Consider the following 27928-nt stretch of genomic DNA (forward strand, 5'->3'; position numbering starts at 1 on the left):
GTGGTGTATTGTGGGGAGTTACTACACAAACAACATGGCGGACGCCGTAGGTTGGAAGAGAAATCTGAGAAAACAACTCCGACAACGAAACCGAGTGGAATGTGAATATTTTAAAGAACTCATCAACAATCGTAAGTACGGAGATATCGATCGATACATTTTCGAAATGCAATAAATGTTTAAGCGATTGCGCCACACCAGTCCGGCTCAGTCTCTTCAAACTAAATTCTTAGACTGTTATCAACGTTTTTCGTCTTGTCACCGTGTGTCTTACACCTTTTGTAAGACTGTGAATATGTCGACCGTGACGACAAATTACTTGCGAAACCGTAACATTTCTATGGCATTTGCATTTTCGATGTTCAAATGTCAGAGGTCATCTATTAGATCACGTGACACAGTCAGCTGGTGTATAGTCGTTGTGTCGTCACCGGAAGCGCTGTCCCAGCACTAACCTCGAACTCCGCACAGTTTGATACGCGTTACTTATCATCACTGCCCAAAGCAGGGGGGAGTTGCATGACACGATTGGTTGAAATACTCGTCTCATTTGCATAAATTAATATTCATGAGCAATGAAAAACTCGTCTTTTCAGTAAAATTGTGCCAAAATGCTTTCCGATAGCATACATGTTAGTTCTAAATTGATTGATTCTATCGTTACGAGCTGAAAAAATAATCCGAAAAATGATGTAAAGGTAATTTTTGAGACACATTTTCGATCAGACTCCAGCTAACTATTGAAAGTAAACACAGGTTTTCTCTTTACCATGATCATAGCAAGTTATGAAATTCATGGAGAATGCAGAGGCACGTTTATATTTCCTTCTAGTACTATTGCTCAAAATTGCTCAAAATGTTTTCGGTGACTTTTATCAGTGACAAGTTACCTAACTAGTATGCATTTCAATGAACCACAGTGTGTGTGCATGCGCAGTTTGAAATGGAACAGATTTGAACGCAATAAAATCACGGGTAGAACTCAGGCTCCAGCAAGAAATTGTGGCGTCAAACTGATTGTTGGTTGAATTGTTTTGAAATAGACATAATTTTGGAGCCTGTATTTGTCTATGAAATGTTTCTAAGTTTTGTTGAGGATTATTCTGTAAAGGAATGGCTAAAATTATTTTATCTGTTCGTAAACGGGACGTTGTTGCTTGACGATGGACTACGGACGACTGACGTCGAAACGTTCCATTCAGATCAGATGGCGCCCTCTCGTGCCAATTCCCCCCTGGCACAAAACAGCTTTGCATAGAACTCATTTGCATATTGGAATATGTTCGAACTACAAGACCCTGTCGGTTAACAAAGTTACGCTTATGCCACTGTGTTACATCAATCACTTTAATAAAACGTTTTACGTCCTAAATCTGAAAGAACTGTTCGGTTAATTAAATTAAAACATACATGTTTTACACTTGGAAAGTGCAGTCCTTTCAAAGTTATCAAGACATTAGATTATACAATAAATTACTAACTTTATAACCTTATTAGAACCTGTGTGTTCTATAACTGTTAGACGCGGAGAATCGAATCCGTTCAAGCTAGAAATAGTATTGAAATATTCACCAGAAAACAAGACGAATGAGGTTGTTAGGAAATCCCTTCGAGTAAAATTAGTGTTTAATGTTTCTTTCCCCATCTTGTGTACATAAACAGAACGCCGTTTTCCCTAGTTTTAGTTTATCATATGCGCCATTTCACTACAATAACATTACCTTGCAAAACATAGTCCGTGATAAAATGGTTCGTATTTACGTTTTTACTGAAGTCTGACATTAATAAATAGTTCGGATGTCACATACATTTTTTCCCACTTTTTGTAGTACGTTTTCAGATGTAACAGCTACAGGAAAATGGCCGTGCGTAGTGAGGTGATTGACCACAAAATTGAAGGCTGTCTGTGGCAGAGGCACTATTGCGTAAAGCGCAAAGGCCTCTGGGAAGGAGATTGCAAAACCTGTGTCATATGACGCCTTACTAGTCGATTTTGGCTAAAATTCCGCTCCGCCGCCTCTTTACAACAGTGTTTATACGCGGAACTTGATATTGCTTTTTACAATTTGGGTTGCCTTTGAATCACATATTTTAGTGAAATATTGTTTATAGAGTGAAATATTATTGTCATACATAATTCAATCTTTGGAACAACAAAAACTAACACATAATAACGATAATCAAATTTGTGTTTGAAGTTCGAAAGTAGTTGCGTTATTTCCGGTTTCAACTAGTTCGAAAATAGAACGTCCTTGAGCGCAATAAAATCACGCGTAGAACTCCATCCGAACCAGACTCTAGCAGCGTAAACTTATTGCAATTTGCGCGATTTCGGCCCAGTTTGTTCTTACAAGTTTTCTAAGTTTCATTTATCATTATTTAGTAAACAGGTCTCTGAAACGATTTAATATATCCGTAAAATACGTGTCAATCGACGATTGACTTCGAAATGTTCGAAATTTCGAACAAACTCCCGGCACACCTAGCGCGATATGCGTCAGATCGGTGTAGAAGACGCCGAACTGCAGCGTCAATGGGTGTATAGTGCCAAAGAAAAGGGGAAGTTGTGTAACTAGGTTTAGACACGGTAAAAAATGTAACTGTGGTTTAGAAAACATCTTGACTAACTGAAATCGAATACAAAAGTGACATTCACATTAGAGATCTCAGCATGACACAGATTCTGCAGTTGCCGAAAAAAACACTTGGTCCCATTAGATGCTTGGGACCGAAACTCTGCACGTGTCTAGATTTGCTGCCTAAACACTCGACACAAACCAAAATCACGCTCTCATGAACATATACTGATTCATACTAGTATGACATGACAACGGAGGAAGTGTGACATGACAACGGAGGAAGTGAAGCTATATATGCTGTAGTGATGAATGAAATGAATGCAAACTGCCGTCAGCGACGCATATTTATGTGCTGCTGCAACTGGTATTACTTGCAATGCTACATCGACGTAAAAAAATAATTGTTTTTTGAATCTTCTATGCTGTTCATGGTCACAATGACTTGTAAATAAATACCATAACAACAAAGGGATATAATTTCATTATATATGTAGCAATTACATATGAAAATTTCTGCTTACAATTGCTTGGAATATAACATGATCAAATTCAACTTTAAGCTTATAAACATTGTTTTTAGTGCCAAACCCCAACAACAAATATTTCATTGGTGTTTGTGAGCTTTTGTGTGATTGGTCAATGCATGGACAGCTCTTCCAATTCTGTGTTTTACTCCCTATCAATTTGGGTCCTGTTTTGTTCTGGGGTTACGTTCAAACGCCTCTCTCTTGACTAGAGATCTGTGTTGAAAAGTAATCCTTTGTTGTTGTAGTGTACGCAAGACGATGAACAACTTATGTATTTTAATATCACTTCACCTATTAACAATTCGACGCTAGACGTGATAATTTCATTTCAGTAGTAAAAATCTGTTGTCAAAAATGGAAATAATCACAAACTCATCGAAATCCATTTTCTATTCTTACCCACAAGCCACACCCAGACAATTCATCAAAACGAGTGGTCTATGGTATACTAGTATTCTGACCCATGCTGGGGACTTCCTGTTTGTAGTGCTATATGATAAATCAGACTAACTATCACGTGAAACTAAATGAAAATCATTCTAAAATAACGTACTTATACCCAATTGATTCTGGATTCATTGACCAGGGAGACAGAAATGACATTTGCAATAATAATCGTCGAGCAGGTTCGCTCGGTTGACGAAATAGACAATACAACAGTACAGATTGGACCTTCGTGAATGCTAACCAATTTCACATAACCAAATGTTGTTGTTTTATTGCTTTTTCCAATTTTTAATATGTCGTACATTATCTTCGGTGATAACTCCGAAAGTGAAGTCTGATATCTTCAAGAGACCGTTGCCGTTAAAACTTGCAAACGAGTCTGTTTCGATCATCACTTAAGCAACATACATTTTTATGGCTCATTTAAAAAATAGGAACGGTGTCAATATTCAAAACTGCATTTTTTCTGTCTTTGGCGTGCTTCAGAATGATAGATCGTGGCTGATCGCATTTTTACAAAGGACCTGAATGTACAGCACTAACCAACCTCCTGCTCGCTTCTGCTTTTCGATAATTTGTTTTCACTTACTTTTGCAACCGCAAATGTCGCCCGTCTGCTCGCCGTGGCATTTTTTTTGTGTGGAAAAACACATCAATATTTTCCTGGTTTCTCTGCTCTCTGCCCTAAAGAGTTAGCATTGCCTGTATGACATAAATGTCTCGATAATCATATTGTTAAAACGAGGCTGGATTCAAACGGAACAGAGTCCCGCTCTATCAGCTTGCTGTGGGACATTCACGTAACAAGAGGTCATAGTTCAAGTTGCGTTCACGAACGATACCGATACAAAGTGTGATGGATTGAAAATGTCGTTCGGAGTTAAATAATGGTTAATACTTATTGAATCCTCAAACTTTAGCATTAAAACAACCATTTCGACAACTCATGTGCCAGTGATCAGTGTATGGACAAGCGGCCAGTGTTTTTAATAAGCAAGTGAGAAAAGAAAGGGATAAAAATCAGAAATTAAGCGGTATGCAGTTGATTAAAATAAAATAAAAGCGGGAGATTGGGTGAAATGAGTACTGTTGCTCGTTTACAGCTTGACATGCATCAACAAGTGAGGAAATGGTAGGAGTTGATAGTACAGAGAGAGAGAACAGCCAGCATCCTTTTTACGGGGAAAATGTGAAACCTCAACAGATTTTTTTCGTTCTTACATGTAATATTACGTTTTGAAGGCTTCTGAGTTCAAAAAAGCATGCGTTTAGAGACATACTTATGCAAAAGTTGGTTTGCCAGTACCTAATCCATGTTTAACACATAGTCCACTCTATTGACATTGGTTGTTTATTTCATGGATTTGGCACTTGAGGTGGCTGATAAGCTGTGTCAAAACGGATTAAAAACCAGTTGTAAGCAGATATTTTCAGATGTATTATTATCATCATATGCTTTTTCCATATTTGGGTCAAATTTCAGATTGACTAATGAGAGCATGATTTCGGCACAAGTCAAGTGGGTCCCTCTCTCCAAACCTTAAGGATTAAAAATGTTGGCATGTGCTGAGATCCCGTAACAAGAACGTAGCATGGGTGATTTGGAGTAAACAAAAGACACAATTTTTAGTCCTGGATCCAAAGTGTTGAAATGTACTGGTAAGGCTGGGGCACAGTCAACAGATGTACAAGGGATAATGAAATAAATGTGATTAATCTACTGACATATTATATAGGGGCATACAACTTGAAACTAAATAAAGGCCGAAAATTTTCAAAAAATTTCAAACTTGAAAAATATCTAACTACAATAAAAAATGTAGAACTTCAAGAAAGCCTTATGTATGTGTCCACTGAGTAATCATCGCTCAGAAATACTATGGTATTTGGAAATAAACATTGCCAGTAGAAACCTCTGAAATAGAAAAGATATGTGATTCATGTGTAGAAAATTAAGTAGAAGTCGAACAGCATTTTATCATGTCCCCTGTACGTATAAAAACCAAAAGAGACATTGTTATTCTTGCCATAAAAGGTTACCACGATAGATTACTTAAAAATGGTGCATTTTAGCAACACATGCATTTTCGTGGATTACCGTATTTATCCGGGTATAAGCCCAGGGTCTTGAACATGGAAAATTGCCAAAAAGAAGGGGTGGGCGTTTGCCAGGAGATCCTTGGCAAAAAAACGAAAATTCGCAAAAATTTACAATACGCAGATTGAACTGCGGCAGGGAATAGAATGGCAAATCACAGTCCCTCTATCACAGGGACTGTGGACAAATGAAAACATGCAACGAAAATAAATGAACAATATGCAACACTAGAAGTAAAACAAAATTAATGTACTGCTTATAATGTGACAAATAAACCAGAAATAATAAAAATCAACAGTGAGAAATCATTTAAATTAGGATTTTCCCGCCGACAAACACGCCCAATAAGCATGAACTCAAAATGAATTAAAATTTCAGGGGTTAAACTGCGTAAAATGATTTCCGGTCTCGACAAATTACGAATCAACCGTCATGCAAGATCAATAATAATCTACAAATTTACACAGTAAAAATTATAAAAATTCATAGCTGTTTAAAAAAACCTCTCAGATCTTTATTTGTACGTTCATTGCCATCTTCGTCAAACTCAAAACCCTCAAATGTCCAAGTTGGCGTCACTGTAGCCGTCGAACAAAATCCCTACAACTTATTCCTGAAGTTTGTCGATATCGTCCCACACAATTTGGACTTAGCACTTTTAATCCACGGATTTCGCAGTCTGTCAGCTTGGCACTTTTTATTCATGTCTAAACATAATAAAGAGACAAGAAAAATGGGGTCACTCTGCTGCGATGGCACACCATGCTTTTGTTTACAGTCTAGCAATCTTTGACTATTATGCATCTGCTTTACTGATTGGCTAAGAATGACATCATTACTAGTATTTCATCATACAGGTCAAATCGTGACATTGCTTTCTTATCAGACTTGACGCTTATTAAACACGGTTAAAGTTATCATTCAGCAAGTTCCGGCGGTTGGAATGTCTCACTATATGAATATCGCGGTGGACTTGAAATAGGAAGTTTTTTTATCCAACGACAGAAGAATAGTTTTCATGACAGAAATGCAATAGCGGTGATAAAAGATGGTAAAAAAGTCTTCGGCGTGACATTGCAAAATTGCTGGCCCCAGTTATGGATTCGCAAGCTGCTACAAAATATTTATAAAGCCAAAATAACATGATTTCAACCACTCTCCCAGGTACGGGTTGCTACAATATTGCAACATTGGTTTCATTGTCTACGATGCTAAAGCCGAACGAGTGCGACACTTGGTTAGCGGCTCTCCTTATACGATTTGCTTGAATCATTTCTAAGGAAGCACAAACCAAACGGCCGGCCCTTTTCAGGGCCACGACATATTTCAAAAAGAGAACTGCTGTTTCTGCTTTAATATTTATTTTTATAGACTTGCTGACTGTTATGATTCTGAAAAAAAATCAACGGTGAACGCGCTGCCCTGAAGGCAGAAAACTGTCACAGTTATTTTGCGTTCACCCCTTGTTTTACGCAAATTTTTATAAGTATCACGACAGACTTCAAGAAAGTCAACTGTTAATACAACCACAGTCAACAAATAGAAAATAGTTTTTTTGTTTTTTGTTTTGTGTAGAAAAAGACCCCATGGGCGTGTGCCCGGATATGACCTCAACTTCTTTATTGTGTCAAAAGTAGGGGGTGGGCGTTTGTCCAGGCATGGGCTCTTACCCGGATAAGTATGGTACATGCGTACCATTTCTGATACAAAAGTTATGATGGCCAGGAAAGCAAATCATTCATGTACTTTAAATAATATTATAATCATTATTAATTATCATTAATCATTATTAACTGAAATGTGTGTTGTTAAAATAATTTTTTTCATTAAAGTGTTTCATGTTTCCCATTTGTATTCCAACATGCACCCCTATTAAAATGGCACGATGAAATCTGACACCAAAGTTAAAAATTCATACAGCTATAGCTGGGTTTCTAACTGTTTTGCAATGTGCATTTATGAAACATTATGGATCCAATGTAACTTTAAACCACATCCATGGGTAACCTGAACATTGTATATTAAAATTATATGTTGTATATTTTTTTACAGACAACAAAATTTTTGAAGGTGTTGATTCAATGCGAACTCAGAATGTGGCTCTTCAAATACAAGTAGAACGATTGAAACAGGAGAACTTAGATTTAAACCTCAAGAGTGAAACGAGGTACTTAAATTTAGTATATTTAGAAACTATCGTATTTTAGTTTTGACTCTCTGTCATGAATCTGTTTTAATAGTGTGTCTGTGTATGATACCATACATACCATAACAAATTATTTATTTAGTGTATCTTCTTAATTTATTTGCTGTTTAAGTGACCAATCGCAAAATTGTGCTGTTCTTAGTACTCCTAAAATTTCATTCATCGCAGAATATGTGAATTTGTAGACCATGGTAACCATGCGTAAACTACGCTTTGACAATGACCTGTTAAAATCCATGAAAGGCAGTAAATACTTTCACATTCAATTTACCTTCCAAAAATTGCTACTGGTAATTGCTATTCTTTTTTTCGAATCATGCTGTTTTTGTTGTCGAAGTCAATTCCATCATATCTGACAACATTGATAATTAACTTTTGGATTGCGTTACCAGAATGCCTTTGGGAATTTCTGGAGAATTGCATATTACCCTAATAATTTCAACATTATAAATTTTGGTGGTACGTTATTAATGGTGTATTGGTAATAAAATTTGCAGTTTACAAACTCCACCACTAATTATTCTAGTAAACGAACATGCAGGAATTTTCACCTCCTGACAACTGAGACTGGTGAAAACAACTGTCGAAATCTCTCAGAAAACTGTACTTTAGGCTAATTGTTGAGAGCCTTCCGAACAGTGTATCAAGAATACCCCTACTTGTACAACATATATCAATTTGGTTATTCGACCAAGCAACATGTAGAATGTTCTGTGACATCATTTTGTTTAATATCTTTGTTTTTGGGGTAATCTACAACTTAATATTGTGTCTTAATGTTCTCAGTTCTAGTGGAAACGGGGGAGGAGGAAAAGCTTCCAATGAAAAAATCCAGTCTTTGGAACAAAAATTATTTAAACTTCAAGAAGAACTTACTGAGATGCATCGCCGAAAAGGAGAAGTATGTATATTTCATATACTTTCTTACTCAGATGCGTCCTTGTACATTACTGTAGAATATATTATTTTCAATATTTCCCTTGAAGGCACTGTGACATGTTGGATTTTGCAAACTAGAATGAAATTTGACATTATCTTACAAGTTTTTTGTCTTGCACAATGTTGTGATTTACGTACATACATGTATGTATTTTATTCACCCACTATTAGTGTAATCTACCTTATTAGGAGGTGCACCCAAATAAGGAGTGTGTGCTTCTTTTGTTTTGAATGCTTTGTCTCCACTGTGATGTCCTATATCATTATTTATGCATGACCTTTGACATCACACGATATGTTACTATAGTGATGACTCTGTAGCATTATGAGATACCTGAATGGCATGGCTGCTATCAGTTGTCAATAAATATACGTCTATCCAAAACAGAGCTTTCTCGAGTTGATTTATCAATACAGACGTTACAAATGGCGACGAGGATGGGATGGACAGAATAAGGAAGTAATCGACCCACCATTGGCAACTTGAGTGAGTACCTGTGCAACGATTTGCATCAATGTCAGTTTGAGTTCACATTTACCGCCAATAGACACTACGTCACTGTACGCCACTGTCCTTACCGCAACCGATCGTATCAACGCTGACAAATATGGCTATCAATTTACCGAATTTCCCTGAATTTGATCTCTGACCTCGTGAAACAACACCCACACGCTTTGAAAAATACATCAATCGATTAAACAACCTGTTTGCTGCAATGAATGTAACCGCTGCTGCTCAAAAGAAAGCAATGTTACTGCATTATGTTGGTGAGGAAACATGTGATGTGTTTGACACGCTGGACGTACCGGAGCCAACGGAGGACCGCGACGCATATCAAACCGCAGTAAAGTCTTTGTCTGATTACTTTGAGCCACAGAAATGTGTCGACCACCATGTATACGTATTTAGAAAAGAAGTACAGAAACCTGATGAAAACGTCTCTGAGTTTTATACACGTCTACAGCTACTAGCACGAAAATGCGAGTTTGATGACGTCAATTTGGAAATAAAACGACAAATAATTCAAGGCACCACATCAGTAAGACTGAGACATAAGGCCATTGAGCAAAGCCTTGATTTAACGGATTTATTGAAAACTGCGAGAGCAATGGAAACAGCTGATGAACAAACTAGTGAAATTGAGAGACAACAGTCAAATTTAGTCAGTTACAAGTCTACAAAATCACATGACGACAGACAGAATATGAAGCCTAAGTTCAGAGCTAACCACCGAAGTGGACAGTGTGGTTTATGTGGTGGTAAATTCCCACACAGAGGTGACTGTCCAGCGAAAGGAAAACGCTGCCATAATTGTGATAAGCTCAACCATTTCTCCAAGGTTTGTCGCAGTAAACAAAAGAACCGCTCCCGAGATAAAAGTAAGCACTATACTAGGGCAGTCAATGACCAAAGTTCATCGGACAATCCTCATTCAACCCATGACAGTGAAGTTAACGGCAATAGTGACCACACTGAGTATACATTCGGAGGAGATGTGAGAGAATCACAGTTTGATAAACCTACAATCAATGTCACCATACTTGGCACACCGATACAAATAATGGCTGATTCAGGTGCTACAGTTAGTATTTTAAATCACAGAGACTATATGAGCATTAAACCTAGACCACGACTTTCAGTCAGTACAACGAAAGTATATCTATATATGACAGATAAACCACTATATCTGTGTGGCAAATTCCAGACAACTGTCAACAATGATCATAGTTCATCGATTGAAACATTCCACGTAGCTAAGGGTTCATCTAATTCAATACTAAGTTGGAAATCATCACAGAAATTGAAATTCATCAAAACAGTCCACGCAGTCAAAAATCCGCAAATCGACCCTTCGCTCGATATGCTTGATAGTTTTCCAAATCTAACCACAGGTATGGGAGAAGTGTAAACCAGTACACATACATGTTTATGAAAACATAAAACCAGTGGCACAACCCCACTGCCGCATTCCTTTCCATGTAAGAAAACAAGTTGAAGAGAAACTAAATCATCAAGCGTGCACAAGGTCCAACGCCCTGGGTTTCCCCAATTGTTGTAGTACCGAAACCTAACAGGCCGAACGAGATTAGAATATACATTGATATGTGTTCAGTAAATAAGGCCATCATCCGCCAACGCCATATGACCATTGATGACGTGATATCAGATTTAACTGGCTGCACTGTTTTCAGTATTAAAAATTGACCTCAATCAGGGCTATCACCAAGTTCCACTACATCCAGACTCGAGACACCTGACCACATTCTCAACACACAGGACTCTATCGATATAAACGCCTCAACTTTGGGCTATCGTGTGCTGTGGAAATATTTCAAAAGATAGTCGGTGACACAATCCGTGGTGTTCTAACCCAGAGAGATGAAACCACAACAGAAGTCACACCACTATAGTTCGCTAGCTATCCACTAACTCCTACTGACAGCAGATATCCGCAAAATGATCGAGAAGCCTTATCGATATATTGGTCTATTAAACGATTCCATTAATACCTCTATGGAAAAGAGTTTAAAATCATCACGGATCATAAATCGTTAGTATCACTATTCAACAACCCAACTTCCAAACCCACTGCTCGAATAGAATGATGGCTAATGGACTTGCAACAGTACAACTTTATAGTTGAATATCAACCAGGCAAGTCAAACCCAGCAGACTATGCTTCTAGACATCCTGTTGATTCTGATTTTACTGATACATCAGAAGAGTATATCTCGTATGTGACAGAAAATTCTGTTCCAAAGGCAATCACACTGCAGGAAGTTGAGATCGCGACTTCCAATGACCCGACACTACAATGTCTGCAATTAATAAATGGCACAAGGCTCCACCAACAATTTCACTATCTGAATTATCTCGCTATGAACAAGTGAAGGAAGAGCTTACCAGTACCGATACCATAGACTGAAATCAAATCACATAATAATATCCGCTGCACTGCAAGAGCGAACAGTAGACATAGCTCACAAAGCTCATCTCGGCATGGTGAAAACAAAAGGTCTCATGCCTGAGAAAGTATGGTTCCCGTATATGGACAAAATGGTAGAAACCAAAATCAAGTCATGCTTATCCTGCCAGATAGTAACCCCAGTTTACACCAGAGAACCATTACAAATGTCTATCCTACTAGACAATCCATTTGACAAAGTTAGCATAAATTTTGCATATGCAGAAGGTGAAACGCTACTTCTACTCATCGACGACTATTCACGAGAGCCAATATCGTCAACTGCTGCACGTTGTGTCATACCAAAGGTCAACTACTTATTCGTGATGTTTGGCACTCCTGGAATTCTCAAATCTGATACCGGCCCACCATTCAATGGTGAGGAATTTGAGAAATTTCCTTCGATACTAGGACTGAGACATCGCAAGGTAACCCCACTTTGGCCTAGAGCCAATGGGGAAGTAGAACGATTTGTTAAAATGTTGAAGTCGATCAAAGCATCAAAAACAGAAGGAAAAAATTGGAGAAAAGAAATGCAAATATTTCTACAAAACTACCGCACAACCCCTCATGCTACAACCAGTGTATCACCCGCAACCTTGTTTCTGAAACGTATCATACGCAACAAGCTCCCTCAAATAAATGATATTGACCCAGTATCAGGAATCGTACGTAAATATGACTCACTGTAGAAGCACAAAATCAAGCTTCGTGCTGACAACAAATCAAATGTGAAACCATGTAATATAGAGACAGGTGATATGGTATTGGTAAAACGACCATACAACAAAACCAAAGGTTCCACAGTGTATGAGCCTACTCCAATGACAGTAGTGCGGAAAAAAGGCTCTATGATTACTGCTGGAAATGATGAACACACGGTCACAAGAAACTCATCATTCTATAAGAAGTTAGATAGATCATTACTTCAAAACAACTCTAACTTTGATGATCATGACCCCTCGCTTACTGATTATGACTCCACACCCGATTCGGTATATCCTCAACAATCTACAAAATCTAGCTCCATAAATTCACCACAATTGCAAATAAATATGCCAAAGACGAGTAATCTTAACAACGGTGAAGACGTAAAAGTGAACAGTCCAGGACAAGAACACAGATTGACTAACAGCGATGATTCTACAAAACCCGCTCCTACACTTCGCAGATCGTCAAGAAAGCCAGTTCCATGCAAAATACTTGATTTGTAATCTAGTGACATTTGCTTAGTTGATTCATAGCATTTAAAGTATATCTCAGACATTTTAACTCATGAAATTCATCATGATTCTTGTTTGTTATTATTCTTTACTCTATAGAATGTTTGATTTATTCGTTTACTAAATGATAGTTCATATACAACAAATGTTATCAGATCAAAATTGTATTGTGAGATTTTTAGTATCCACAAGGAAGAGGATGTAATGTCCTATATCATTATTTATGCATGACCGTTGACATCACACGATATGTTACTATAGTGATGACTCTCTAGCATTAGGGGATACCTGAACGGCATGGCCACCATCAGTTGTCAATAAATATACGTCTATCCAAAACAGAGCTTTCTCGAGTTGATTTATCAATACAGACGTTACATACACTAATCAATAATTTCTTAAACAATTGTCTGAACGGCAATGGTTTTATCTGACAATCTTCATATTTTATATTTTTATAATTTTGACCTGAAATATGTATAATAATAAGGTCATCACAAGAAAAACCACAAAATCCGGTCGCATTGACCTTTGCTGCTTGCTGGTTGATATGTATCTTACAATAATCTTACATTGAATCAGCTGTGAATGACTTATGATGATGCTCTGTGTTATCTTGTCCTTCCCAGAATGCACAGCAACTTATAGATGTCAGTCATGAGCTGCAAGAAAAGGAAAAATTGCTAACATCCAAAGACACAAAGTATGTATTACTGTTGTCTTATTTTATGTGCGATACATTCATTTTATGTACGAAGCAAGGTTTCTTTCCATGATAATGTAGTCTGACGAGGTATAATGCTACCATACATAACCTTGTCTTTATCATAGCCCTGTTGTATTTCTCACATACAGTGTCAAGGAAACATTTCTTACAGTTTGGTGAAGCACATGTACAAAAAAATGTGCATGAAATAAACATCTTCACTACCAGATTACTGAAAATGCAATTATCGCTAGTTTATCAAGAAGGGTTTGAAGATTATGTTTTCTACTCTACGTGCATTACTAGGTGATGAAAAGTTGCTTGCCAGATTGTGAATCTTTCAGATAAGACAAGATTCTGCTCAATGATCAAAGGCAACAAAAAATGGGGAAATTTTAATATATATCATCCAATTTTGGATGAATTCAGAAGTGAGGTTTCAACTTGGTAATCACCTGAGAAACTTATTGCAAGACAAGACTAAATCACTCTGAAACATAAACCTTCGTATCACATGCCCAACACAGTATATTTAATTAGTGATTACCTCAGGAATCCATTTAAAAATATTTATAAGTACCATCTTTGCTCTTTGGGGGGTGGAGGGGGGGGGGGCAGTGTTTCCAATGACAATTAACGCTACTTTTTTTATAGAGTTATTATTAATTCTTCTATGAATAAAAATACATTAATTATAAATCAATTATGGCAAAACATAAAACCTGACTGTACATAAAATATTATACCTAAACAATTATGCTAATTAGTCCCAAGCTCTGATATAAATAATATTCATATTGCGATGCAAAATGAAATGTTTGCTAATTAGTATGCAAATTAGCCACAGTGGTTTTGTTAGGTACATAATTTTATCTGATTAGTTTTAAAAAAGAATTTGGTTACCTGTTCAGTATTTTCATGTTTTCCAGTACTTCAAATTACAATATCTCAGAGTGAAAATTGTTTTACTATGTTTTGTATATTTCAGACTCACTGAAACTCTTTTCCAACTAGATTCTCTTAGAAATGAAATGAAACACTTAGAAGATTCCATTATAGAGAAAGAAACTGCTTACCAGGTAATATGAATAAAATGATTAAATAAATGAATTCCGAGACTTTTTACATTCATGTAGTATGTTCATTTATATCAGATAAGTTGCCATGTTGAAACAGATTTCTGGGATTATCACTTAAGTTATAGATTATATGTTCATGCAATGAAAATTCAGGATTGATAATATTGTTTGCAGACTGAGGAGACATAAAACTGTCAGACCAGTGTGCTGTTCCTGTTCTTGATACATGTAAAAAATTACAGCATCCTTGTTGTTATAAGTATAGGATTACTGCAAGAAGTCTGAAACCATTATTACTGTTTTCTTGCATAATTTGCACAGTACTCACAATAATAAATTTTAACATCTGAAGTGACTTTAATGGCAATTCTTTTGAGTGACATTCTTTAAAGCAGAATTGAGGAATCACAATTTTTTGTGTTTTTTTCAGCTGCTGCGAGATGAACATCAGGCATTACAACTTGCATGCACATCAGCAGAGGAAAAATTACGAGTTGCAAAGGAGGAGAACACTGAATTAATAACTAGGTGGATGGAATTAAAAGGCAAACAGGCAGAATTTTTAAATTTTGACAATGAGGAATACCACAAAAAACAACGAGCAAAACTAAAACAAGACCTAAAGGAAGCTGCTGAAACTCATGTTGATATTAAACAACCAAAGTAAGTACATGTGACTTTTGTTTGCAACTGTTTTTTCCTGGTTACTCATTATTATTAGAGATTTCTTTAAAGATAATTCAAGGTCTCTGCATGTACCATAATGTAATTTCTTATATGTGATTGAACTGTTTTTAGTCCCCTGAAAGACTATTATTTTTTATTTCTGGTTTCCTTCCGTCCCACCCCCTTTATGTCTCCAACATTTTCTCAGAATCTCTGCAGCAGATATCGATGAAACTTGGCAGGTTGATGAACAAGTTTCTGTTGAATATGCAGATCTGAAAATCCTAAGTGGGTCTTTTTCATGATTTTCATCCAAAATTACCTCTCCCTACTGCACTGAGCGAACAACTGAGCATGCTCAGAATAAATAATTAGCTTAGATTGTAATGCTAGAGTTTTTAGTAATGTCATGACCTGGTCATAACCTTGATCTGAATCAGTGACAGATGGGTTGTACCATTACCATTTTGATGGGAATTATAGTGGTGATACTGAAACAAACCCAGGTCCTGGTAATATACAAAGACCTGAATTAACAAAGAAGTCAAGTTTTTATTTCCTTGTAGTTTATTTTACTCAAACATTGTATGAACACCATGCATGTTACTGATGGACATCTGTGAATTACTTATTTATTTATTGGTAATTTTGGTTTTGCTATGTTTTCAATCATTTCTGTGACTTACTTAGACTGATGTCAATCAAACAAAATATGAAGGTCACATGTGTTATTTTAGTACACTAATGAGAGATTAGGATGTCTGAGTTTTCTTAAAAATTAATTTATACGCTGTTTGAAATTTACAGAATTAGACCTCAACGCTCTGGTTCGCAGTCGATGCAAATCTGTTACCAGGCTATCATTCCAACACATGCACATTATAAATTTGTAAGTATCTCTCTTCATACTCATAAAAAAAAGTTAAGTAAATTTGAAGTACTTTTTTTTTTACTCCAAGAAGAGATGTTCTTTATTGTTTTCAGGGAGGAGGTGGTAAAATCTGTTAACTGCTAGACGTGAAATGCGAATATTGGCACGAAGACAATATCGTGATGTGAGGTGTGAGGCTTGTCTCAAATGCTGTCCATGCTTACCCTGGCAATAACCCTATTTTAAGTGTTGCTTTTGCTATTTAAGCTAAGTGATCAAACATGAATAAAATTAAAATTGTTATTACAAAATGAGTCAAGATCTGGTAAAGGAAAGATAGTGTAAACACTTTTTAGTTTCTTTTTCGGAAATAGCCTTATAATTTAACCTCTGTGCATGTCTGTCTGTCCGTGTGTCTGTCTGTCCGCACCTGTATCTTAGACATGCCTGAAATAAATCATTCAAACTTCACACAAACACATTTCACATAATATCCTACATATGCACATGCATTTGTTTCAAGTCCAGTTCAATTATATTGCTAAAAATTCATCGAAATCAAGCATTTTTGCAATTCTGGAATGGGATCTCAGTCATATATGGACATATTTCAAACTTGGTATCTCCATTGAACATACCGGTAATTGAAAATGGTTGACTGGTGATCATTTTAGTACTAACAATTCATCAATGTTAAGCATGGACACATTTCTTTCAAACTTGGTATGTGCATTAAACATAACAGGGCTTTGATGCACGGTATTTGTTTTTCCAGATTTGATCCAAAACTGCTGACTTTAAAACCATATGTTCAAACTTTACACATACATCATGTAACTCATTTAATACACATGTATCTGTTTCAGAATCTGATTCAAGATGGCTGACCATCATTTTTGTGTTAGACATGAATTACGAATGTCATGGGCAGAATAAAGGAAGAAATAAACTTGTTCTTCTTTGTATCATGCCTGTAAATGATTTTTTGGTACTAACACTGACAGTCACTAAAAACTGGTCATGTTTGTTTATCGTGAAATCATTTTCTGTGCTCTCTTCTTTCATCTCTTTCTCTCATCGCATATGTTAAATGAATCTTCAAAATTTAAAATGATAAGGCTGACAAATGAGATTTATCCATAAATATTCTTACCAATGTAATATAAAAGTAGTATGAATGAATGGCTTTTCAAAACAACACATATCATACATTTATATAGAGTCTTGGTCAAATTAGACCAAGGCTGAAAGAATATTACATAAAGTCCCAGCACATATACATTTAAACGTAAGGTTGTCACTGTGATAGGCATACCAATATGCCAGTACTAAAGTTTTGCTGTGAAAATAAGCTCAGAGACTAAGCTCCAGATGAGCGAAAGCAACGCATCTGTAATGTTATCCACAGTACTTTATCTTGCCGAAAGTTCTTGGGTCACATCAGCCAATACTGCTTCATGTTTCTGTTACATGTGTCGACTAAGTGACACAATATAGGCGCAGAGAGATGAGTGAGTTTGTTGTGTATATAACAAACATTGCATGTATTAAGGCAGTGTTACACTGTACTAGCAATTTGTTGAATTCAAGATCATCACAGACCATATATGGTAACTTTAAACAAAATAATACATGCATGTATCCATAGCGATACACTTGAATTGGAGGTGATGTAAATTGTAACTGAAACTGTGCTTGTACTCTCAAAACACACATGGTCCAGAAATGATTAGTAGACATTGTTGTGTAAATCATGCGAAAACACTGTTGCAATATAGATTTGGCATGACCAACAATCAGCCCCAGCTAGTTAGGAAATCCTACAGTTTAATCAAAATTCAAGTTGTTGGTCAATTTACAAGCTAGTTTGCCAACTTGTTGCCTCAACACTTCTGAGACTTACTATGAAAGGTCAGCATCTTCAACGTAATGTAGTAGTTCACACTAAATTGCATAATCCTGTACTTGATATGTTCCTTGATGGTTTATGGATCTACCTTATTTCTGATACATGGTGTGGAACACAAGGTAAATGGATATTGTAGAAAACTCAGCAAACTTGACTTGTACTTGCATCATTGGTTACTGTAAACACATTAATTATTCACTGAGTTTTAATTTTGTTACTATTACATATGAACATGTAAATTACAATTTATTGTTTCACTGAAAAATTGTTAATTTGAAATCCAAATGAGATTAATCAAATATCAAAACAGTGAAAATAAATACCAGTGAAAATTAATTATTTTACAATAGCATCCCTGCTTTAGATTGTCATGACAATATATTTAGTAATTAACCAATTAGGTATTGATTAAGTTATTCAAACATGTTTGTTTTTTGAAACAAAAAAAAACTGGTTATATGTAAATTTAAAATGTAAAAACTTTAAATTGTGAAATTCTTTTTTATTTTGTAGGATGCACATGACGGTGAAGTGAATGCCGTTAGATTTACATTGTCAGGAAGGATATGTGCTACAGGTGGTGCGGATAGGAAAATTAAATTATGGGAGTATGGAAATGGTAAGAACTGTGTAAACTAGGCATGCCAGTTTTCAAATGCAATTACTGTATTCGAAATAAGTTTTATAGCAAGTCTCAGAAATATTGGGGCAGCCAATTTGCAAACTTGCTAGCGAATTGGCTAACTGCTTTGGTTTTGACTAAACTTTTGGCTTTCGAATCTCGCTGGCGTCGTCTTGTGGTCACGCCCACTTTGAGTGAATCTATATAACAGTAGGGACCCTGGTAGAAGCTAGCCAGTGACGGCCTTACAATTAGATAGCGATTTCACTTTCAAATGTACCAGGGAAAGTGTTCTGTGTTCTTCGTGTTATGAAGTGATGTCGAATTTTATTAGCGGTTGGCTTAATGTTACCCGAACGAATCGTTTGGATGTGAAAGTTTGTTTTCTCCCTTGTCTCTTTATTTAGTTTCAATCAGTGTTCAAGATGGCTACCCCCATATACATGTATATAGTAAATATCGGTGGATTAATCGCTTGTCATATTATTGCTTGTAAGTCAATTGAGTGTGGCTCTTGTCAGACCAAACCAGGAAAACTACTTGTACATTATTATGCCTTGCAAAGCAAGTACCTGGCTACATACGTAAAAACATTCTATGTCCCCTAATGCAATATAGGCTAGCTCAGAGTGAACACGACCACGAGTCGGTGCCAGCGTGATTCGAAAGCCAACTGTTTAGTCAAAACCCAAGCAGTTAGCCAATTCCATTTCATTAAAACTAGGTACATTGACGCTCCAGAACAATGCACAGGCCCGCTCAATTTTGGGTTAAAATCAGATAATATTAATTACCTAATTTGTATAATAAATCATAATATTTAGTTCTATTCACATTTCAATGAAACTTTGTACATAGATGGTCTGTAACAGTACTTATCTTAATTTAGTGAATCTTGGTATATGTGTACTCTAATACAATGTGATGATCAAATTAGTTTTAGGTTTATATACATCTATAACCTAATTTGCATTATAATTTTTTTTTCAGCTTTCCACTAATTTAGTTTAGGATTAATGATCACATTATAATGAAATTTTGTACATGTGCACCCTGAAACAATATACAGACCTAAATCTATGCATCATAATTGCTTAATTTGTATAATAATTCATTTGGTTCATTTAGATAATCCACAGACATGATTAGTTTAATGTTGATAAACATGCATATTGATTATTATTATTAGCCCAATTCATCGCAGAGGTGCTCTGGAACTAATTACATTAAAAAATCATGGATGAAAAATCAAATGTATTTCTGTATGTATTATAAATTTTGATAATGTGAATCACATTTTTTTTTATGTTTTGCATCTCAAATAGCAAACAAAAATTAGTTGCCAAGCTTCTTATTTGAAAAGCAAATCGTAAATTTTGAATTAATTTTAATGTGTCTCCAATACTCTCAGCACACAGGAGTTCTTTCTAAGCTTTCTTTGATTTTACTTAGTAAAACAAAAGAAAAAAACACTATTTACAGTACTCTCATCTTTGTGTGAACCCTCCTCTCCCAGGATCTACTAATGATAATTATGTTGATTATGCTACAGGGCAACTGATTTTAAAAGGTTCGTTAATGGGTAGTAATGCTGGTGTCATGTGTGTGGACTTTGACAGTCAAGAGCACCATGTATTGGGGGCATCCAATGACTTTGCTAGTCGAGTATGGAGTATAGCAGATCACAGACTTAGGGTAAGCAAATTGGTATCAACTAAAATTATGTGTACATGATGAAAGAGAACTTGACATGGCAGTCATAGGTAACTTTTGTTATCGTTGTGTTCTTGTGTTACAATGAGTAGCTAGACATCCATCTATTTCATCAATTGCCTCATGTCCTCTGTAATCATCTCTATTAATGATTCTCACACATGGCAATTACAAATATTTGTTGAACATTGTCTGAAACTCTTATGTTTATTACAAATGCATCTTTTTGAATATATTACTTCGAGCCAGCTGATTTTTTTTGTAGAAAATGAAAAAACTATACTGTTACAAAAGTAGTTTTGTTTGCATATTAAATTATCATACAGGAATTGAAACATATAGTTTTTACAATCTTGTATTTAGTTTTTTTGTACAAAATACACATCTATTGTTGCCATGGTTATTGAAATGGGTTGATAGGTGAATGAATGATAAGTGCTTTCATTATTTTGCATATTTGTTGTTGTGAACAAAACACTTTCTATGGCACCTACTGAATGTCTTTAATAATGTCTGATGCTGTATATTGAAATGTACATTCTCTAGTCTCCATAGACTCTCCATAGTCATGTTATTTAAACATTAATGGGTTTCCAAAGTGCCACATTAGATGAGAAGAACGGTTTATGGCAAAATAATGAGTCAGGAGATGCGACCCTACTTCATTTACAATATTATGCTATGGGGGATTCATTATTAGTCCCTGTTCGAACGAAGTTTGAAAACGGGGACTTATAATTCGGTCTTTGTGCGTCCATCCACCAGTCCGTCCGGGGTCATATTTCAGAATTCTTTGGAACGATTCTGTTCATTCTTTGCATGTTCCTAGTACTTTTTGTGGGACACATGCACATGCAGTGGTTTAGCGATTTGATTCAAAATGGCCGACTGCCAGCCATCTTGTTTTTATGAAAATGTTGTATTTTGGACTTGCTTTGTCAGTTTTCATTCAAATTTGGTACATAGATTATACATGTTCCATGACAATTTCTTTTGCAATTGGATCAAAGATGGCCTGGCAGGCATCTTGTTTGTTTTTTTAAATGTGGTATCTTAGACATGCTTTGTCAGTTTTCATTCAAATTTGGCACATACTTTATACATGTTAGGATACATGTCCATGACAATTTGTTTCAAATTTGCGTCAAGGATGGCCGATTGACAGCCATTTGACATTTTGACCTTACTATTATATTTCCAAGATTTATGTACCATTTTCATTCGTATTTGGCACATACATCATACATACCAGTTTGTTTCAATAATCAGATCACAAATTTTCAATGACTTGTTGTTGTTATAAATCACCATCATCAGAATTAAACAAATTTGATTAAATTTGGAGGCTTGTTGTTGTTGTGAATAGAGGTTTACATTATTGTATGATAATGTAAAGTTATGATGTCATAAAAACCTGTAATAGTGATAGTGGTGATTTATAACTGCCAATAATGGGCAGTGTGTCATTCTTTATTTCCTAATTGATCTATTAACCATTATTCATCATTGCAAGGTAATTATTTCTCTTTAATTTATTACAGCATACGCTAACGGGTCATAGTGGCAAAGTATTGGCTGCTAAATTCTTTGGTGATGCTTCAAAGGTGGTGTCTGGCAGTCACGATAGAACGTTGAAAGTCTGGGATTTGAGAAGCAAAGCGTGTAAGTCAACCCTGTGATTCGGGTGCAATGTAACAATATGACAGCATATCTGAGATCATAAATGGTCTGTAATGAAATGTGTGATTATATGTGAAATTATGTGATGCCAATTCATGTCAAGTACTTTGATCAAATTTATTTCAGTGAGAAAATCAATTTGCCTAAATTTGATTTTGTCTTTCAGGTATAAGGACTATTTTTGCTGGATCAAGCTGCAATGACTTGGTTACCAGTGAAGCTGCCGGTTCCACTATTATCAGTGGTCACTTTGATAAAAAAGTTAGGTTTTTTGATACCAGGTAAAACACAAGCTTCAATCTTTTCTTCATAAAACTAACTTTCACTTTGACAGTCATAGTTTCTCATTTTATGACATTTTATTATAACAACTTAATCCAAGATGGCTGAATCATAAAAATTCAACACAATTTTACAGATATGGTTATACATATTTCCCCCTTGTTTGAATTAATGATCACATACCGTATGTTGTAATATGTTGGTCCCGGGTAACACCAAGGAGGTTATGTTTTTTCACGTTGATTTATTTGTCTGTGAAAAAGCCAACTCAAAAAGTTGGGCACTAATTTTCTTTGGAGTGGTTTCCCTTGAGATATTGACCAACCTATTAGATTTTGGGAGAAATCTGTATCCAGTTTGCCATAAAAAAGAAAATTTTAAAAGGATTCTTCACCATAGCCAGATACATTGTTAGAATGAGTAATTTGCAGTCTTCTGATAAATTAATTGAAACTTGGTGCAAACAGAAACCTTCTATATGTATTCTTAGGGAATCAGTCAAGTTTCATTCTCAAAATGTTTGAAAAATATTTGCTTTATTGACAGTGTGGAGCTTTGTGTATTAAAGTGATAGGTGTCTCTATAGCTGAGTCTGAGCTGAGACATTAGAGATATATGATATAGGCTTGGATGAGCCTGTAACAAGAATCCTGGTTGATTTTCCTAAGATGAAGTTAGCGGTGCTGTACTTGATGTCACTTCCCAGAAGGATCAGATCTCCGGCTCCAGTCAGGAGCCTATGGCAATACATAGGCCATTTACACTACAGTATTCACCAATAAAAATATGATTAGTCAAACTATAATGACCGTCATTTGTGTACTTTGCAGGTCTGACACATGTGGTAATGAGATTACACTGCAAGGTAGGGTGACATCTCTTGACCTGTCACCGGATAGGACTATGTTGCTAAGCTCTACTAGAGAAGATTCACTTAAAGTTATCGATCTCAGGATGAACCAAGTTATTTCAACATGCTGGTAAGGAAAATGTGTTTCTCATCTATACATAAGTTGGATAATAAATGAAACTATAAACTAGAGTCTACGAAACTGATGAAATTGTGAGATGCAACAACTGTGATCTTTGAAGTGAACAAGAATGGGTGTCTTTGACAGAAGTCTGAACTGGATCTTATCTGGAGTCACAAAATGATAATAGCCAGGATGTTCCTCAGAGTGTTCAAACCGGAAATTACTGTAGTACAACGTGGATGCTTACATGTGCATATCTGTTTTAAGGATGCTGTACACGTTTTTGGTATTGATTTTCTAAACTGATATTTTCATATAAAATATTTACTGAACAACACAAAGCTATATATTGATGGAAAGCTTATTTCACACTGGATATGAAATCGACAAGATAGTGTGTGTATGGACGTGTATAGTCACGTGATCTCTGTGTAAACACAGAAAGCCATTTTCGGTAAAAAAATAATTGAACCAATGAATAAACAAATTTAGTGGAACATTGGCAACAAAACAGTTTTTCAGACGACGCTCACCACCATTCCGTGTTAATTGAGATATATATCTACATGATAGTTGGAGAAGAAATAATAATTTAGCTATCTTGAAAAAACAATGCGATCTGGTTCTTTCCGATATTCAGAAATTAGAATGTAATTTCGAAACAAATAGGAAAATAGAAAAATCCCAGCGCGGTTTGAGAGGGAACATATCGAAGAGTGTCTGTGCGAAAAATTAGTATAATGCGTCCACTAAAACTCGAGATCAAAGGCCTGCAGTTGCCGTGAATCGCTGTTTTGTTTAATCGAGAAAATGGCAAAAACAACTTAGCAGCAACGTATCGTCGGCTAACTCAAAATCCGTTTGTCCCATGGATCAAAACAAACTCATAATGAATAGTCATAATATCTGTTTGTCATAATCACGCAGATGTGTGGATATGCGTGGTCGCAATTGGTTATAAAGTACGAAATTATGCTCCCGAATCCAATAGGAAACACTGTTTCACGGCGTGACAAAGCCGCGCCAAAATGACGTCAGTCGTCATGATTTACATATTCATTAATGCGTTGTGGGAGGAGACACTTCTTTTCTGGAAGACTCATTACCATACATTGCCCTCCATGGAAGGAGGGCAATGCTTGCTCAGCTGCTGAACCTTGCTGAATCTTGCTCAGCTGCTGAACCAATAACCGTGGCTGAACGCACCACCAGAGTCAACTACATGTAGTTTTCTTTCCAAGAATTTTTTTTTTACTGCGCGAGATGTCTCGACGAAGATCTGTATTATCTGATTTGAATGGCAATGAGGGGGAGAGAAGTCACAGCGAGTGCTGAACTGAATCAGGAGATGCGATCGCTTAGGTTTAAAGTTGTCTGTCGATCGAGCCATGGAGCTAAAAAACGGGCGGTGAATTTTCAGTTTGTTTGCTCCGTTATTATTTTGTTGATTTGTAAAATAACCTATTCGCCATAAATCGTGTTTTCCGTTTTTTAGTTCCCAAAACTGTTGTGACAAAATTAGTGTGATGATTCTTTTTCCATCTTCAATGCATAATACATAGTACCGGAACAACTGCTGGCGGGGACTACTGCCGGTATCTTACATTCAGTTCACTTTCTATATCATGTATAACAAATCTAACTTCATTGAATCCGTCAAATTATTTATTGAGAATGTGAAGATTAAGAAAAATAAAACAGGTAAAACAAGGATGCTCACACACACGCTTTTACAGCTGCTTGTCTCGTGCTTTACGTGTAGCCATGGTGTAGCCAAGTTTGGGCCCAAGTGTTTCACTTCCGACTCATTGTGGTCGGAGTCCATGACACGTAATTTGGTCACGAAAACTAAGTCTGCCATGTGCTCAAATTTTCTACCTTCTGTTTATACCTCCATGGTCTGATCAATTAAATCGTGGAAGGTACCTTCCATGATTAAATTTTCATAATAATCGCTTTACATACTGTCGACGTTCTTCTCCAAATTTCCTTGCATTCGTTTTCTTTCGTCACTGTCATAGTCGACCCCAAGACCAAGACGGTTTCATAGTCGACTGCTTGAAGAACGAGAAATTCAACGAAATTAAATTTGTGGACGATCGTAAATGGAATGCGTGTAACTTGTACCTCGGACTACTAATACTTGTATTACTGTAGAATACTTTATTTTCGCTTGCAATTTATTTTCGCTATTTTCGCTGAAGGATTATTCCGTGAAAATAAAATCCAGCGAATATACTTTTTTTTCATATATTTCACATTAAACTCATCAAAAATCAGTGAAAATAAATTCCATATAAAACGCTTAAAATGCCTTTTCAGCGAAAATTAATTCCAGCAAAAATAAAGTATTCCATAATACTAGTCTGAGCTTGTACTGAATACAAGAGACTGTTTATATTTGCTATGGGTGGTGACTATTATGCAAATTATCTGTCTATTATGTCTTTGGCTGGTTAATTAAAACATAGCTTTCAAAACAATGACATGTGCTTTTGTTTTTAATTAACAAAAATTGATTTTTACACCCTATAAAAACATCCAATTGACTTTTTTTCCTACTGAGTGTTTGCTCCTTGTAGTCCAGCATTGAAATATACAAAAAAGTTGAATTTTGGGTTTCAAAGCAAAAAAAGGTGTACAGCATCCTTAACTAACGTTTTGATGTGTTACTGCTTGATTCTTTTTTTCGAAATAGCTGTTAATTTTAATAATGTTGACTTCTTTTAATGTCATATACATGTACATTAATTCACTTTTGTCACACAACATTTATATTGCAAAGAACGGAAAACTGTCATTTGCTTATAAACATGGAAATCATATCAAATATCTATTTCTGTATAGCACGAAATGAGTGCTTTGAGCCGTGTCTGTCCATGCAATTCAAATTATTTGAAGTATTCATTGTTTCATTTCTTTGAATGCAGTGCTGATGGGTTTCATGTTGGAAACGATTATAGCCGAGCTGTTTTCAGTCCAGATGGTCAGTATACATTAGCTGGATCACAGGATGGGTCTGTGTTTATATGGAATACAGCAACTGGTAAACTTGAAACCAGGCTAATGAAAGAACACCAGTACGTATGAAACCATCCCAGTTTTTACTTTGTATCTTACGTATTGAAAAAAATAATAATGAATCAATATTTACACTGATATTTATTTTTTCATTTATTTTTAATTTGTAGTTCCTCTGTAGTGGCAGTTGCTTGGCAACCAAGTGGTGCTATGGTGATAAGTTGTGATAGGACGAAAAAAGCGATACTTTGGTCAGATATTTAATGATTCACTATTAAATTCAGTTTATTGAAAGGTCTTATCATAATGTGGTAGTTTTTACTCTACCTGTGCCTCAAATCGAAATCACCTACATACATTCTATGGACCTTTAGATGGCAAAAAGCAGCATTATTAGAAAGAAGACCATTTGTAGTAAAAGAAAACATCATCATAACAAAAAAGTTTCATACTCCATTTAAGTCCTCCATAATACAAAATTAAAAAAATAATTATTTGATACAAAGATAATGTAACTTATTAAAAAAATTTCACCCAGAAACTGGTTGAATCAAGACAACCATGTACAAAATAGATACCACCAAAAGTACTTTATTTCGGAAGGGGAGATACTTTGTTTTGTCGCCTTCATTTGCATTTTAAATTGATTTTATTTTCGGTATTAGCTTTTATTACGACCAAAACATGTTTGCGTATGTGCAATATTTTTTTTAGTATATTTATGTAGTCATTCTTCTATTCTGGCTGGAGATGCATTTCTTGTGCTTTGCCAAATTTAACAGACCCTCTTCATATGAAAAAGTTATATTTTTGATGAATGCTTACATGTATTGCTATTTCTCAGTCACGTCGATAAAATTAATTTTCATTTGTATGGCATGTAGAAAAGGTATGTGTGTGATTAAAATATGATGTTGTAATTTTTTTTTTTAATTTGATTATTAGTTTTGTTCATCTATGTCTGTCTTTGTTTTAGCTGCTACATATGAAAAAGTGAATAACGGCAAATAAAACAAAAAAATAAACATTGATAAGGAAAATTAATAATCAACAAAATGTTGACATTTAATAAAAAAAAATTAAATTAAAATAAAAAAAACTGATTCCTATTTTAATCCAATTATACATTTACTTCTTTCGTGTAGCAGAGTTGTACTATATCAACATTCATCATGGGTATAACAGCTCTAATTAATTGATGTAAATTATGTATCTAATTTATTCTGTAGTAATAAGATTTTCTTTTATAAACAGTCCTTTTTGTCACTCTAAATCCAAATTCTAGTTTGCCAAACATTATCATCCCTGATTACAATTTTCTCATTCTGATGTATGCTGTGTAGTTATTCTGATTCACATAGCTGTAAATAATCTCTTCTGTATTTTTATACATACATTTGTTAATGTAGCCTACTGGTAC

The 27928-nt window shown here is 35.5% G+C and overlaps 1 protein-coding gene across 1 annotated transcript; it reads left to right on the top strand.

Annotated features, from left to right (window-relative positions):
- Window positions 1-27432, top strand: LOC100370562 (autophagy-related protein 16-1-like). Its single transcript, XM_006819084.3, has 14 exons — window positions 1-131; window positions 7704-7818; window positions 8644-8758; window positions 13615-13688; window positions 14680-14770; window positions 15201-15433; window positions 16244-16325; window positions 18730-18835; window positions 20391-20533; window positions 22093-22213; window positions 22398-22512; window positions 23344-23493; window positions 26418-26567; window positions 26679-27432. The coding sequence occupies exons 1-14, from the start codon at window positions 35-37 to the stop codon at window positions 26770-26772; spliced, it is 1686 nt and encodes a 561-aa protein (XP_006819147.1). The 5' UTR covers window positions 1-34; the 3' UTR covers window positions 26773-27432.
- Window positions 27433-27928: the final 496 nt, after the last annotated feature.

Source organism: Saccoglossus kowalevskii, chromosome 1 (genome assembly GCF_978046115.1).
Source record: "Saccoglossus kowalevskii chromosome 1, keSacKowa6.1, whole genome shotgun sequence".
Taxonomy (NCBI): Eukaryota; Metazoa; Hemichordata; class Enteropneusta; family Harrimaniidae; genus Saccoglossus; species Saccoglossus kowalevskii.

What these genes read in the sequence shown, in the direction of transcription:
- LOC100370562 (XM_006819084.3), top strand. Translation starts at nt 35, where the DNA reads ATGGCGGACGCCGTAGGTTGGAAGAGAAATCTGAGAAAACAACTCCGA. An exon ending in TAAAGAACTCATCAACAATC is followed by an intron (nt 132 to 7,703) that starts GTAAGTACGGAG and finishes ATTTTTTTACAG; the next exon opens with ACAACAAAATTTTTGAAGGT. An exon ending in TGCATCGCCGAAAAGGAGAA is followed by an intron (nt 8,759 to 13,614) that starts GTATGTATATTT and finishes TGTCCTTCCCAG; the next exon opens with AATGCACAGCAACTTATAGA.